Below are 15,844 nucleotides of genomic sequence, written 5' to 3'. Positions count from 1 at the left end.
CCTTTTCCATCTTATTTCCAAATAATAGGGGTGGTTTTTTTAAAGGCTTATGTGTTATGCCCTACGTTTGGGAAGCAAATCCTGGTTATGGCCAGAGTAATCCTATTATGTGCAAACAGGATTCAAACAGGTAGAATCTTGGATGTTCCGTAGAATTCCTAAATGCATTTTAGCCACTGACAATTTCAAAGATATCTGCTCTGTGCTTAACTTAAGCTGATCACAATCCAGGAAAAAAAATATATTTTAGGAGCCATAGAGTGCTTCAGGTACTGTAGACCAGTAATGTGGAAAGTCCACAAGCTATACTTCTAATCACCTTTCTTCCAACATTAACCCTGCAAATATTATACCACTTAAATCTACCGTTATCTGAAATGCTAGTGTTGTGCAAAAGAGAAGGAATGTAGTTAGTGAATGACTTTTTCAATCAGTGTCCAAAGCAGAGAGAATGTACACAATCAAAACCTTGTCCATAGTTGTGCTGATTAAGAGCAGAGTAATTTTGGTCCTCCCCATTATTGTTGATGGGTTTGGCTGATAGATGAATACCTGGGAGAAAGTACAATGAGCTAGCACCACACACCATCAAAGCTTCACAATTAAGGTTCAAATCCCTACTTATAATTCAGTTATATTCAAGAAAACTCTTAAGTCATGCACATCAAGCTGATATACACCTTTGAGAAGTCTTATGTTCTGGAGGAAGTTGGGTGTTATACAAAGTGAAAGCTTGATGAGGGGTGATGGTTGAAAGATTTCTCCCTCTTCCCCTGGCTCCTCTATTTCAAGTGGGGGGGGGGATGACAATGTGCTTGACATTGTCAATTTGAGGGGGGGAAAGGATACAGGCTGTGTCTCCCTTATCTGAAATGCTTGGGACCAGAAGTGTTTTGGATCTCAGAGGGTGTTTTTTTTTTAAATATGTGCATATAATTAAATATTTTGGAGATGGGATCAAAGTCTAATCATGACATTCATTTGTGTTTCATATGCACTTTATACACGTAGCCTGAAGGGAATTTTTTACACAATATTTTAAATAATTTAGTTCATGAAACAAAGTTTGTGTACATTGAACCATCAGAAAACAGGTATCACTATCTCAGCCACCCATGTGGACAATTTTGGAATATTTCAGATTTTGGAATTCTGGATAAGGGAGACTTAGCCTGTACATAATATTAGGGGCCTTAAAACGACTTGCAAAACAACATCAAAAGAATATACAAAGTAATATACAGTGTGGCATTCATCATCCTGTATCTCAAGCAAATATCCATCTTTTAAAATATTTTTCCCTTTTTCCTGCAAAACATGAGGGCTTGTTGGTGACTATGTCCTAGCTTTCAGGCAAAGCCTTTTTGGTATAATAAACATTGCCTACAACCTTATGTTGCAAAGTCTGTAACAGAAAGTGAAGTCTTCCTTTTGCACCTTCTTAAGTATGGACTGTGCCTGTGCTGTTTCAGAATTCACTTTTAGATACTCAGTGCTCTCCTAATTGTTAATGTCAGGATTGTGAAAAAAGCCAGGTGCACACCACTTACCTTCTGTTAAATGATGGTGTTGAGTGAGGGGTGAACATCAGCTGGAAAAGAAAAGCAATTACTCAAAATACAGTAGAGGTGATTTTATATAACCTGTACAGACTGCCTCTCACCTGTATTGGTTGCATCCTCTCGGTATCCTGGCGTTCTGGCACAGATATTCCCTCTCTCTGATCTGTGAGCCAAAACCAATATGGAACTGAACTTTGGAGAGCATATGTTTTGAATCTGGAGCAGAGTAGCATGTCTTGCTCTGACATCTTACACTACATTATTGAGCCTGTACACTCCACAGCAATCTCTCCTGAAGAGGACTGCAGTGTAAAGTGATTGGCAGTGACAACAAAGGGAAAGAGTATGGAATAGCAGCATAGCAACCTTCCTCACCAGGGAAGATGTTGAGACTTAAGTATGGGGTTTCCTGCTGCTGCCCAGTATTGGGAACACTCTGACTTCGCCTCCTCACAGGCCCTTGTAGATTAAAGATACTCAAGCTGTGGGAAGGAGAGGCCCTGAAAGGAATAATAGAGTGATCAAATGCAAATCACAAAGGCAGGCAATACTAAATGCTTGGCTTTTTAATGTTCAGGTCATGGTAACACCGTGGAAGAGAAGCCTGCCTTATTCCTGTGCAACTCACCTGTAGAATAAACTTTGAGTAGAAGCTGGAGAGGGAGTAGCTGCAAAACAAAATGTTTAAATATTATGCTTAGAATGAATGCTATAGACTAGTATATGTAGGGATGACAAGGGTAGAACAAGGTTAAGCATATGGGACCTTGTTCCAGGAGTCTAATGTGTGCTTTGTTGATTTCTAGTTATTATTTTGTCATTTAGAGAGGTAGGACACTTCCTACTTAGGGACTCAACAAGCAATATTGTACTTGTAAACCATGATGTCCCCTATGGTTGAAGCTGATACCATGCCCCAGTGGCACTGCATTTGAAATCCTGGAGGAGGCGGTTATTTGTGGCCCTGTGTTGCCATGTTCTGGTACTCTTTATAGCAAGTCTAAAACATAGCAAAGAGTTCACTCTACCTTTTGCTTTCAACTATTTCCTACCATTAGTAGAATCAGCTGGGGTCATCCTTGAAGCTCCTGAGGCATGCTGAATAAAAATGAGAGGTCCCAGGGATTTACTATTTGTTGCTTAGAAGACTGTATTTAGAAAAGTATATAAAGCTGGTAAAATGGGACAATAGTTAAAATATTTTAAAACATTTTAATTCTAAAATGTCCCTTATGGTAGCATTTGCATTATTCTTCATCACTTCCTTGAGTCACATAGGGCTCATAAACCAGAAGTTATTGGCACCTCCTAGTTCTGGAGTTCTCATTGGAAAACAGTGTGGAAGGAACAGTGGTGCAGAAACCCCCATGCTTCTCCCACCCCTAATCTTGTTTCCTTTGTTGTCTGTCTGAACGCATTAGTGGGCACAGTGGAAGAGCTGTTCATTATTATTATCATTATTATTATTATTATTATTATTATTATTATTATTATTATTATTCTCCACCCACCCCACCCCACCCCCAGGACTTCAAATAGGGCAAGGACTTCTCTTAGCATAGATGGATATTGTGAATGGCTCCTAACCTTCACAACTTCCTATGACATTGTGAGTCCATAAGGAAGGAAACAGCACATCCACTGTTTCCTTCACTTTTATGAGAAAAAGAAAGCAGTGGTAGGGACTCACATGCCAGCTGTGTGGGTGGCTGCCTCTGGAAGAGATGGACTCCATGGAAGAGCAGCGGCTATGCAAGAGGCAGAAAAAGTAAAGGAGTTGTCAGTGAAAAGCATAAATAGACAAGCAGGTAGTACTCACATAGGACCTTTGCCAAGAAGTCTAGATTTTTAAAGTGTAGAATCCCTGTTTTGCTAAGTAATGAACAGAGGAGGAAGCACTAGTCATAGCAAAAGTGAACTGTGTTATGAAATGTACAGGCCAGAATTTTACTTTTCCTGAAGGGGAAAAAATCAGGTGAAATTCCTATTGAATTTAGGGCAGGCTCCTAGATTCTTTGGTAAAAATTATTAACAGTTCATCACACCCAAAATTAAAGAATATGAATTTCCACATGCACTTACCTAACAACCGCACTGGAGCGCTGAAAAATAGGCCGTGGTGTAACTGTAAAAAATAAGGTAATGAGTAAATATTTCATTGCCATTACTCTTTACAGCATTTAAAATAAATTGTGTTGTTTGTTAAAAAAAAACTTCAATAGGTGAACAGCAGAAAACCTGGAAAATTCCTGCTTAAAAGCCTCTAAAATGCCTTAAAGGACTATTTAAAAGTAACTAGAAAAATGTTACTTATTATCTGAGTACATATGTTTCCACTTGGCTTTACTTTTGGAATGCAACTTTGTAACACACATCACTTGAAAATGTAACTCCACATTAAAGGTAACTGTTAGTTGTAGTTACTTACTTCCAAACTTAATAAACTGCTGCATGCACAGTTGTTCAGGGACACCCCTGCATGTCAGCAGGACTCCCATTAATACACCTTACCTCTTTGTGATGGGGGTGTGATGGCAACTGGTCGTGGGGTGCTATTTCTGCAGCAAATTAAAAATATTTTTATTCAGTTAGCGTAGAAACTGCATGATCTTTACCCAGATGCTTGATGCTCCATATTCTCCAATCTAGCTTCTTTGTTTGGCATAAGAAGTCCTTACTATCTACAATTCATGTGCTGCTGCTATTGATAAATGCCCCCAAAGGGTAGAATAGACACACTCACCTGCTACCTTCATGCTGTCTTGGAAAATCCTATCGAGAGAAAGATGGGGGTAAGTTTGCATAAGAACCAGATATGCACTGGAAGAGAGGTTGGTTCACTTTCATTTTCCCAATACACTATAAGGAATAGGACTAACTCATCCAGCAGAGGGTATCAGGAACCAAGTAACTGAAAGTGTGATTTGTTTTCAGCAAATAGCTCTTACTTTCAAGTTGAGGTACTTCGTCCTCAATTCCTTGTTCTCTTTCTGCATTGCCTCCAGCTCCCTAAATGAGGTGATGTGGGGAAAAGGGAGAGATACAAGATAAATGGTCTGAGCAAACATTTGACATTGCTTCAGTGCTGGGGATGGAGAGCTGAGCTGGGATGCATTTCTTTGGGTTCATAGAAACAAGTACTGTCATTTAACAAATGATTACAGACTATTAGTGATTGAACACAGAAGGCAGGAGGATTGTTGGATACTTTTAAAAGAAGAGCAGACATCCCTATCCAAGAATTGCAGACTTGTGTTAACTTTATTGTGAAAGGGACCAATACACCAGTACCAGCATTATTTTCTCCAACAAAACAAAAACCCCAACTTCTTAAATTGGGCGGGGAATCAAGGGTACAGTATTGTTGTGAGTCTTCAAGTCGTTTGGACTTATGGCAAACCTATCATGGGATTTTTGTGGCAAATTTTGTTCAGAGGGGGTTTGCCTTCACCTTCCTCTGATGAAACGAGTGTGACTTTCCCAAGGACACCCAGTGGGTTTCCATGGCTAAATGGGGATTTGAACCCTTGTCTCCAGAGCTGTAGTCCAATACTCAAACCACTACACCATGATGACCCTACATTACTTCCCTTTCTATATGTTTGTTTGTAGAGAAGAAGGTACTCTAGACATGAGTATAATAAATGTAGATACCCTTTTGACTATTATTAATTACATTTATACTTACCCTTGTTGGAAGGATCTTAAGACAAGTTACATTGTTCTCCTCTACCACCACCCACATCTTATCCTCACATCAACTCGATGAGGTATGTCATCCTGAGATAGCATTATGGACCCAGTATCACCCTGTGAGCTTCACAAATGAGTGGGAATTCGAACCTGGGTCTTACTAGTCCTAGTCCAATACTTTAACCTAGTATCTCATTATGGTTCTGCTACATCCTACAGACATGACTAGCATTGTTTGCCTTTGTTTGTGTGAACACAACCTGCATGTCTTACTTTTCCTGGATAGTTAGTTTTTGGAGAGCTTGTTGCAGGGCTCCATTAGTTTTTGCAGCTTTATGTTCATAGAAAGAAACCAGCAGTTCCATCTGACCTTTCTGGAACATCCACACCTAAAAAAAAAAAAGGGGGGGGGGTAGAAGGGAAAGGAATAAGGAGATATTCAGGCAGTTATTCTCTTGCAGTCAGATCTGGGGACTCTGATTTGCTCAGGGATAAGAGAAATGGCATGTGGGAAATTCCAGTTCTGCAGGGCATAGTTTAGGGGTAAAGCACATGCCATATATAGGTGATCACAGGTCCAGTCCTGCCAATCAGAATATATAAGGGGTGGAGAACACATAGGCATCAAGGTGTTGGATTTCCTTCAGCCCGTCAATACAACTAATGTTTATGAGTGGTGACTATAGTATAACTGTATAAAAGACAATTCTGGGTTACATGTGTAAACGGTCTGGCTTTGAGCAAGGCAACTTCACATATTTGCTCTAATATTGCCTCCCTTTAGTGTGATCATTTGCATTATGGTCTGATGCTTGCAAGACACATGCTACAAGTGGCTCAGACTGTAAATAAGGACTGTAATAGAACAGGGTCATATGGGTGAGATCAACTCAGTAAGGTCTTATGCATTTTCCTATCTGTTTTCCCCCTCAAGAAGCCCCTAAATTATTTTTAAACTGAGGGAAAAAGCAACTTCTGGTCTAGAGGGAATCTCTAGAAATGAAATTTGTCAGGAAAAAAACAAAACCCTGGTGTACTTACAGATTTGGCACTTTTACCTCTGCTTGCTGGTATTATGAGTAGTGAAAGCCAACATGGTGTAATTATTTCAGCACTGGACTATGACTCTGGAGACCAGGGTTTGAATCACCTGTCAGCCATGGAAATCCACTTAAGCAAGTCACATTCTCTCATCCTCAGTGGAAGGTAAAGTAAATCCCCTCCGAACCAATCTGTTACCCATGCTGCTCCATATAAATTCTGGTATAAATGATAGCCCTTAATGACCCCTAGATGAACTCTAATAGCCTGTCCACCATTGCCAGCAAGGCATGAGGACATGTACACACACCCCTGAGGGGCACCCACATCATCATATCTAGGGAGTCGCATAAGAGGATTATCATAGGACCAGGAAGAGCAAATGTTTGCCTTGCCTGAGGCTCTTACCCCCTCCCCAGGTCTGTTGTCTGAGCAGCTTAAGACCACTAAGACAATCAGACAGGGACATCCAGGTGAAAAGAAAGTAATTAAACACCTTTGTTCTCACCATCAAGCACCTTTGCCAGAAGCAAGATTTTGCCTATAAATACTCCCAGATTTGCCTGTTCACTGGGCCAGTCTGGATTTCAGGGGGAAGCTCTGTCCCGGCTCCTGGCCAGTCATTCCATGGCTGAGCCTCTTGCCATCCTCATCATATTCCATTTGGATTCCTGGAGGGAGTCTACATTTTGGTATGTATCACCCGAGTGATGCCTAAAATCCTATTCCATGCTAACTCCTGCTTTTCCTGAGCCTTGAATGCATGTGTGTGTGTATGCACAGCGAATGTGTTTCCTCTATTTCAATAAATTAGACATCTAGTTATTAAAGTCTGTCTCAGCTCTATTTATTGGAATCCCCTGGTCTACTCCGTATACACAATGGGAGACAATTCTGCAAGGGCTGTCGTAGCAGGCCCTCCTCTTGCAATATTTGAGATAATAATAATAATAATAAAATTCCCCTAAACGGACCCTTGGCTACAAATCTGGAGGAGGGAATCTGTTATAAGTTTGCCTTAGCGTTTCCATAAGCCAGAAACTACTTGAAGGCACACAACAACAGCCATTATGAAGTAGCCACTTTAGACTGCCTCATGAAAATTAGGAGGTAAATCAGGGATGGGGAACCTCCAGTCAATGGCCCAGTTGTGACCAAAGAGTGCTCTGTTCAGCCTATAAGCTTTTTTGCCACTTTATCAGTCAGTGATTAGAGATAAAAAGAATTTAAAGGCCACACTATTCCATAGAGCAGAGCTCTCTTTGCATCCTAGGAAGTGGTTCTGAAGAACTGAGCAGTATTTGATAACCCAGGAAGCAGCTAAACACCATTTATAAGAGGTAAGTAACAAAATACTACCAAATACTACTTGCTTCGAGTTCACTGCAGTCTGAGGACATAGGCTTCCTTATTATACTACACTATCACAGTTCTATATTCCAGTTTAACTGCCATGGCAACATCCTGTGCGATTCTGGGGTTTGTGATTTAGTGACGCCGAAGAGCTCTCTGGCTAAATGCTCTCCCTAAACTGCTAATCCCAGGAATCTATAGGATGTTGCCATGGCAGTTATTAGTACAGCACTATAAAACTGTGGATTAGATTCACTTCATGCACTGACACATGTCTGAAAAAATATATAACAACAATGAAGAACAACCCAAGAACACTAAAAATGCAACAACTTGGAAAAATCTGCATTTTATTTACAATAGCCCTTTGCCAATTGTATCTCACAGGAGACTCAACTAACATATCTGCTGTCCTTTTGATATCATATGAAGACATTGTATGTCTTAAAAATTATCTGTTTACTGCTTGGATCTGTTGCTTTAGTCTTGTGTTGATTAATTTTTAAATTCGGGCCCCACAACAAACTCCAACTCCCAGAATTCCATAGCCTTGAGCCAGACAAGTTAAAGCAGTGCCAAACTGGATTAGCGAATGCAGCATCAGGGAGAAAGTTGGGCTGGTGATTACTGAGGCCTGTGAGATATGCATATTAGGGCAACCCTGGCGGCTTTTAATGCTCAGGTGCTGCTGATTCTGCTGAAATTCTTTTTCATGATTAACTAACTTGAGCCTAGGTTTATCTGGGCCTTTTATCAAGATTTGTTTTTTGTAATTAATTAGCAGAGTTGGGAAATGGGAGCCTTTCTCCAGATTGGTTATTAACTAATACTCTACCTAATCGTAGCTCAACACCTACCCCTTATAGCCTCTAGGCATTAAAAGTGGGTGAAGCTTAATTTCATAAGATATCACTGGCTTGTTGAGCCAGAAAATGAATTACCAATTTCTTTCTTCTTGGATGCAGTAGATATTGTCCAAGGACCCCTTAAGGATGTTAGATACTTTATCAGCCCATACATCTGTCCTTTCTTTCAGGCTTGCTGTTGTTGTGTGCCTTCAAGTCATTTCTGACTTATGGCAACACTAAGGTAAACATATCATGCTTGTTTTGTTTTGTTTTTGTTTTTTGGCAAGATTTGTTCAGAAGAAATTTTTCTTTACCTTCTTCTGAGGCTGAGAGCATGTGACTTGTCCAAGGTCACCCAGTGGGTCTCATGGCCAAGCTGGGATCCGAACCCTGGTCTCCAGAATCACAGTCCATCAGTCAACCAAAAAATACCCTACAGATTTATTCTGTATTTTTGCTGCTGGGTTTTCCTTCTTTGTTCTCCTATTTGGCCCATTTTTATTGCCTCTCATTTGAGGATCTATTAGGGTCCAGAGTACCTGATCTGTCATTCTTACTTGAGAGATGTGGGCAAAATATTTGAGAGCAGTTTCAACAGGATTTTTGAAAAACTTTTTTTCTTCTGGTTTCATCTGCAGACAAAAAAAAAAAAAAAAGACAAGAAGGAGAATAAATAATTATCAGCTTCATAGAGAGGCCAAACAAGTTTAAGTTTTCTTGGTTTATTCAATCAATGGGCCTGAACAGACAGGCCAAAATAAAGCTGCTTTGGGTCACTTTGGAGGTATGCTGTTTCAACAATGCATGCGACCTAAGAGTCCAGAAGCTGCACCAAAGCCATGCTCCAATCCTAAGGACTGGAGCACAGCTTTGGTGCAGCTTTTGGCCTCTTGAGATGCATGTGTCTGTAAGAGAAAACAGATAAACTTTACACTTCATTTCATTACATATATCTGTGATTTGTTGGTTGTGACATGTGAACCAGTAACTTTGGCTTGTCTCCTCCCAGGCCACATTATGTAATGAAATGAAATGTTAAGATATATAATTAAATACTACAGTTGCGATTGTCCAAATTGCCCAAATTTTAAATTTCTATGTGTGGTTCCAGAAGCTGGACAATGAAGAAAGCTGATAGGGAAAAATTAAACTAATCTGAGATATGGTGCTAGAGAAGAGTTTTGATATTATTATTATTATTATTAAGCATTATTTATATAGCACTGTAGATTTACACAGTGCTGTACATACAATAAAAAAAAATCAATAAAAATGAAACCTGCCAATGGCATACATTCTACAAAATACATATAAAACAATAGATAATAATACAAGATAGAATTAGATAAAATAAGCAAGCAACAAATTAAAAACATCAAATATCCCATATCAAGCAAATATCAAATAACAGTCAGATAACACTCTGGACTGCTAAAAAGATAATACTCTGGACTGCCAAAAACACTAGTGGATGGCAAATCAGGCCTGACCTCTCCCTAGAAGCAAAGAGTACTAAACTGAGGTTGTCATATTTGGCCATATCATGAGAATTTGTCTTGTTTTGGTCATATCACTAAGAAAAACTATAATGCTTGGTAAAGTTGAGGGCAATAGGAAAAGAGGAAGGCCACATTCCAGATGGATAGATTAAATTAGAGAAACCACAGCCATGATTATGCAAGAGTGGAGTGGTTGAGGATAGGGTGTCTTGAAGGTCTCATTCATAGGGTCGCCATAGGTCAAAGTCGATTTGAAGGCAGTTAATAACAAGACCACATTATAATCATAAGCAAAAATAAACCATTGTGTGTGGCTCTGGCTTATTTAGGCTGCACATCACAACAAACCATGGATAGAAAGTCCTCAGTTTGTTTAATCATTCCTGCTTGTAGAAGGAACCAAGTGGGAGCAATTGGGCAGAGAGTGCACCAGCAAGCCATCTCATTCACAATAATCCAGAATTCTGATTTATCATGATGTGTAAACATGGCCACTGTGACAGTTTAAATTCTTACATGTTTAACTTTGAAATATGTATTGATTTGTTTAATGCAGTCATCCCCAAACTCTGGTCTTCCAGGTGTTTTGGACTTGAGCTCCCACAATCCCAGACTGTTGGCCAAAATGGCTGTGGCTTCTGGGAGCTGAAGTCCAAAACACCTGGAGGACCAGAGTTTGGGAATCACTGGTTTAATGCATTTAACTTCTGCCTTTCCTTCAAGAAACAGAAGGTAGTGTGTAAGTTTCTTTGACTGTTATCTTTGTAAAAGCCATATGAGGTAGGTTAGAAAAAGACATAGACTGAAGCATCATTGCCCTTCAGGGTGAAGTAGAAATGGGGTCTCCACAATATCACACTAGAATAAATAATTACCCGTCTATTGTGAAAATAAATAGTTATGCAAAATGAAAGTACTATATGTTATAGCATTTATTAATACAACAGATGAAGGATTTTTGGAGATGGGTCTGCTGTTTAGAACAGAAGTAGTGAGAGGAAGCCTTGCTCAGTCAGGCTCTCACAATATTAATTACTTTGATCAAATCTTATAGAAAAAAATTGGATGTATCTGCTTATGAGAAAGACTTGTGTATACTTGTCTGCTCCCACATTCTCAGATAACTATTCTTTTGATTCCAAACAACCTAGTAATGATTATATTCTACCTCTGCACATCATGCTTCCACATTGTCATAGCTGTTTGCTTGATGTTCAGATTGTTTTTTTAAGGATGCTATTGACATCATCACACATTCACATGGAAAGAAAAAGTCAAATGTCAGCCAGGATGTTTCTAATGATGGCTGTATCTAGACAAAACAATAGACTGTATTTCACAATTCTGCTTACTGCTCGATTATTTGCTCTGTATAAATACAAAGTATATAACAGTAGCCTAAATGGATATGGTCTATAAATAGAACAGTTGTGTTGTAGAGAGAGCCAAGAAAGAGAGGTAAGAAGGTAAGGTTCTGCCTCAGAGAAACCGCAACTTACATTATCATTGAGAAACAAATATTTGCAGCTTGTTCCACAAGACGGGCATTTATCTGCCAGGATTAAAGGGCAAACAGTGTTAATACAGCCTGCTGGAAAATTAGCATGGATAATACTAAGTGTTCTGAAACTTCAGTATAGGTTAGTCCTCTAAAAATATGAGCCAGTCTTCATATGTTTATATATATATGTGTGTGTGTGTGTGTGTGCGCACACACACACACCCACACACAGAGCACTGTATTATTTCTGACCTCTAGCATTTTAATCTTTTAGCAGCTAAAAATTCCTACAATGTTTCCTGCTGTCACACGACTTCAGAGTGTTACTAATGGGTAACTAACACATTGTCAACATACGTTAATGTGTAGGATCCAGGAGACTAGCATGAAATCTAATTCGTTCTGTCTCTGTGTGGGAATCAGTGTCCATGCTCATTCTGAGGTGTTTGTGTGTGTAACATCTGTGTAACATCTGTGACTGAATGTTGCATCGAAAGGTATAGTACAACTATCACATTGCGACTCTTACCTGTACCAGCACAATTCTTGCAAAATATGTGTCCACAGCTGGTGACACAAAAGTCAGATGTTTCCTGACTAAAGCAATGGTTGCAATGAAACCAATCCATTTTGCAAGAGGGAGAGGTAAGGCAGATGTCCCATTCAGATTCTGTTGGGGAAATGGATACAGATGTCAGGCTTTATAGGGGAAGGTACACAGGCCGACACATTGCAAATTCTCAGGATTTCATGTATTGGAAATAGAAATATGGCGGGGAGCTAGGAATTGAAGAAAAGAGTTATTGGTTTAAAGGTTAATATACAGTGATTAGGGAATGCTTAAAACTGGAGCATTTATCCATGATAAAACAACATTGGACACAGTGTTAAGCTTAGATGAGGATCTCTCAGTCAGGGAACAGAGATTTGGCATTTTAAAACTGTATTGAATTTTCATTTTTTTAGTCACTTGGACCTTTTAAGAAAGCTGTTTTTATTATGTGTCTTCAAGTCATCTCCAGTTTACTGTGATCCAATCCTAGGATTTTCTTGGGTAGATTTATTCAGAGGTGAAATGCAAAGATATAGCTGTGTTAGTCTGTAGAATCAGTACATAGAGGGATCTTATAGCACCTTTGAGAATAACTGAAATAAAGAAATTGGCAGCATGCATCTGAGGAATGCATCTGAGGAAGTAGACTGAAGACTAGGAAAGCTCAGGCTGCCAATTTCTTTCAGTTAGTCTCAAAGGTGCTACAGGATCTCTCTAAGTACTGATTCAAAGGTGGTTTGCCATTGCCATTGCCTTCCTCTGAGGCTGAGAGAGGGTGACTTGCTCAAAATCATTCAATGGGTTTCTGTAGCTGAACAGGGATTCGAACCCTGGTCTCTTAGACTCCTAGTCCAACACTCAGACCACTATATCACACTGGCTGGCATATTTTAGAAAAGGCAGGAAGGCAGAGAGCAAGCGTGGTGTAGTAGTTTGAGCGTTGGACTATGATTCTGGAGACCAGTGTTCGAATCCTTACTCATCCACAGAAAGCCACTGAAAGACCTTGGGCAACTCACACTCTCTCAGCCTCAGAGGAAGGCAAAGGCAAACCCCCTTTGAACAAATCTTACCAATAAAACCCTGCAATAGGGATCAACTTAGAGTCACTGTAAATCAGAAATGACTTCAAGGCACAGAACAACAAAAGACAAGCTTTTAATAACAAAATATCATATCTTTTTTTCACAATTAAATTATAGTCTAATTTAACTAAATACAGTTAAATCAAACCGTATTTTGATTAATTTGACTGTATTTAGTTAAGGTAAGGGGATGAGTTTTTAGTTGTCTATCTGTTATGTAATTGTGTATGCATTTTTGTAAACCGCCTTGATCTGTTGGAAAGGTGGTATATAAATAAAAATTATTATTATTATTATTATTATTATTATTATTAGTCTGCCTTATTGCGTGGGAAAGATTATAGCAATTTCACAAAGCCAAGAGAACAGCTACTGTCCTCATCCAACAGCCATAATCGGTGGACATAAAGATCCATTTACTTCAATGGTATAGTTAAATATGTGCCAAAATGTCTTCTGTTTAAATAATTTGGCTTCAGAGAAATTAAAAGGGCAACATTGTTGCAGGAAAACAAAATATTTTTGCATATTACGTTTGACAGCATATATATTATTGTCTGGATTCAGTATTTTGCAGAAACACTTTAGCACATGTTTTTAAAAAGTGATATGATTCCATGCGTTTTTTTCAGGGCAGTATTAATTTATAAAACCCACTTGTATTAGGCTTTTGTTAAATCACAGCTCGCACCCATGTCATCATACTGATGTGGGCTTTTTTTGCAGCAATTGTGCAACAAGAAGCAAGAGTTATTATTTCTATAATATTTTTATAAATTTCGTTTATTACAGCAAATAGGAAGCATATGTACCATAGAAGATCACAGAGTAGTCCAAAAATAGGCCAAAAAAAGTGCCTTCTCCATGTTTGGGGCTGCAATGCTACAAATTACAACCGATGTATCCTATGATCAAGGATTAGGGGAGCTGTACTCAAATATATCTGCAGGGCACCCTATTGCCTACCACTCCAAGTCTAAAATAAAATAAATAATGTATTATTTATTATTGGTAAAACTGTGAACAGAAAGATTTTTGCAGACTTTTCAGACTCATTAGGGGATGATTGCTCTGTTACAGAGTCCATATTTTTATGCAGAAGGCTACAGATTGAGTCTCTGGCATATCCTGATCGATGCCAGGGAAAGTTTTAATCCTGAAATCCTGGAGAGATGATGATAATAATAATAAAATAATAATAATTTATATTCCGCTTAATCTCAGGGAATCCAAGGGGACCATGACAGTCAGCGTGAACAGTATCAATGAATCAATGGTCTCATCTAGTACAAAGTAAATTTTATGTGTCTTTGGGGAACCATGCATCATGGCACAATGAATGCTAGCTTTTCACCATATAATAATCAGACAAAAGTGCAAGCTGTTATTTGAACTGGGGTTCTTTAATATATATTTTTAAAAAACCACAATAAACAGGTTCCATCTCTCACATTGTTTCTGCACCGTGGCAATGTTATGCCATAATACCGTCAACCCATGATATTTTATGTTTTACTGCACAAATCTGTGGATAGAGATATGCCCTGAGATTTAATAGTGGAGTTGGGGAGGATCGCTTTAATAATAATAATAATAATAATAATAATAATAATATATTAATGTTTATGTCCCACACTGACACCAAAGCAGGGCCAGTTCACCAGTTTTACAGGGCACTCCATTGATGGAGTGTCACCTGATGGCAAAATGAGGTATCTCAGTGTAAGACATGGCTACCTATGGTTTGGATTTATTTATTTTTTCCTAATTCACAAATTCTAACTTTTTTTAATCTTTTAAGGTGTAAACAGATTCCCCCCTTTTTTGGTGCAAGAGAGTGCTGTAACTAGTGTAACATAATGGCCCTCTGAAAACACTGGAAATTATGTTTCAGATTAAGCCCAGGGCAAATTATACTCTCTCAGCCTCAAAGGATGGCAATGGCAAGCCTCCTCTGAAGAAACTTGCCAAGAAAACCCTGTGACAGGCTTGCCTTAGGGTCACCATACATCAAAAATGACTTGGGCTGCATCCACACTGCAGAAATAATGCAATTTGGCACCACTTTAACTACCATGGCTCAATGCTATGGAATTCTGTGGATTGTAGTTTATTGTGGGATCTAGAGCTCTCTGACAGAGAAGGCTAGATATCTCACAAAACTACAATTCCCAGAATTGTTTAGCATTGAGCCAAGGCAGATAATCTAAAACTAGATTATCTCTGCAGTGTGTTCTGGACCTAATTCTTTCCAAGAAAACCCAATGATAGTTTCGCTTTAGGCTCGCCATGATTAGGAAACAACTTGAAGGCACACAACAACAAGCTATTTAAAATGAAGAGGGTCCTCCTAGTAGCAAACTTCTTCTTAACTCCTGTGTGGAATGAACCAGTCGTTTTCAAAATGTGGATTTATCTCTGCCATCTATTCATTACAGCATGGACTCTGTACTCTAGTTTTGCCTCGTTTCTTGGGGCCAGACTATGTATTCCAGTTTGTTGTGTGTCTCAAACTGGATTATTTCTGCAGTGTGTTTTGGCCCCCAAGTGGGTTTCCTGAATTGAAACACCCCTTCCTCCTAATAATCTGCCTATTTTAACCCTTTTGATCCTTTTAGAAAGGTGGGATATAAATAAATCTATTATTATTATTATTATTATTATTATTATTATTATTATTATTATTATTATTATTATTATTATTATTAT

General features: G+C 38.8%; 1 protein-coding gene across 7 annotated transcripts in view; it reads right to left on the bottom strand.

Moving 5' to 3' along the window:
* Nucleotides 1–416: 416 nt before the first annotated feature.
* The window catches only part of RNF212B (ring finger protein 212B), a 15,758-nt gene continuing 330 nt past the window's right edge, over nt 417–15,844 (bottom strand). For 2 of the 7 annotated variants that reach the window (XM_042476057.1, XM_042476056.1), the window contains exons 2-17: nt 13,948–14,111; nt 12,027–12,167; nt 11,496–11,548; nt 9,055–9,129; nt 5,529–5,644; nt 4,511–4,571; nt 4,306–4,334; nt 4,074–4,120; nt 3,645–3,687; nt 3,253–3,310; nt 2,615–2,660; nt 2,191–2,230; nt 1,938–2,062; nt 1,664–1,725; nt 1,551–1,591; nt 417–552 (exon numbers count right to left, since the gene is read on the bottom strand). In XM_042476057.1, the coding sequence (XP_042331991.1) occupies nt 519–552; nt 1,551–1,591; nt 1,664–1,725; nt 1,938–2,062; nt 2,191–2,230; nt 2,615–2,660; nt 3,253–3,310; nt 3,645–3,687; nt 4,074–4,120; nt 4,306–4,334; nt 4,511–4,571; nt 5,529–5,644; nt 9,055–9,129; nt 11,496–11,548; nt 12,027–12,126 (930 nt within the window). In that variant the 5' untranslated portion in view covers nt 12,127–12,167; nt 13,948–14,111 and the 3' untranslated portion in view covers nt 417–518. Of the gene's footprint in view, nt 553–1,550; nt 1,592–1,663; nt 1,726–1,937; nt 2,063–2,190; nt 2,231–2,614; nt 2,661–3,252; nt 3,311–3,644; nt 3,688–4,073; nt 4,121–4,305; nt 4,335–4,510; nt 4,572–5,528; nt 5,645–9,054; nt 9,130–11,495; nt 11,549–12,026; nt 12,168–13,947; nt 14,112–15,376; nt 15,397–15,844 lie in introns of those variants that run through there. The other 5 variants (XM_042476058.1, XM_042476055.1, XM_042476059.1 and 2 more) reach the window with 5 other exon arrangements.

Source organism: Sceloporus undulatus, chromosome 6, assembly GCF_019175285.1.
Source record: "Sceloporus undulatus isolate JIND9_A2432 ecotype Alabama chromosome 6, SceUnd_v1.1, whole genome shotgun sequence".
Classification (NCBI taxonomy): Eukaryota; Metazoa; Chordata; class Lepidosauria; order Squamata; family Phrynosomatidae; genus Sceloporus; species Sceloporus undulatus.
The sequence above is the reverse complement of the archived record's forward strand: the minus strand, read 5'-3'. Positions and strand labels throughout refer to the sequence as shown.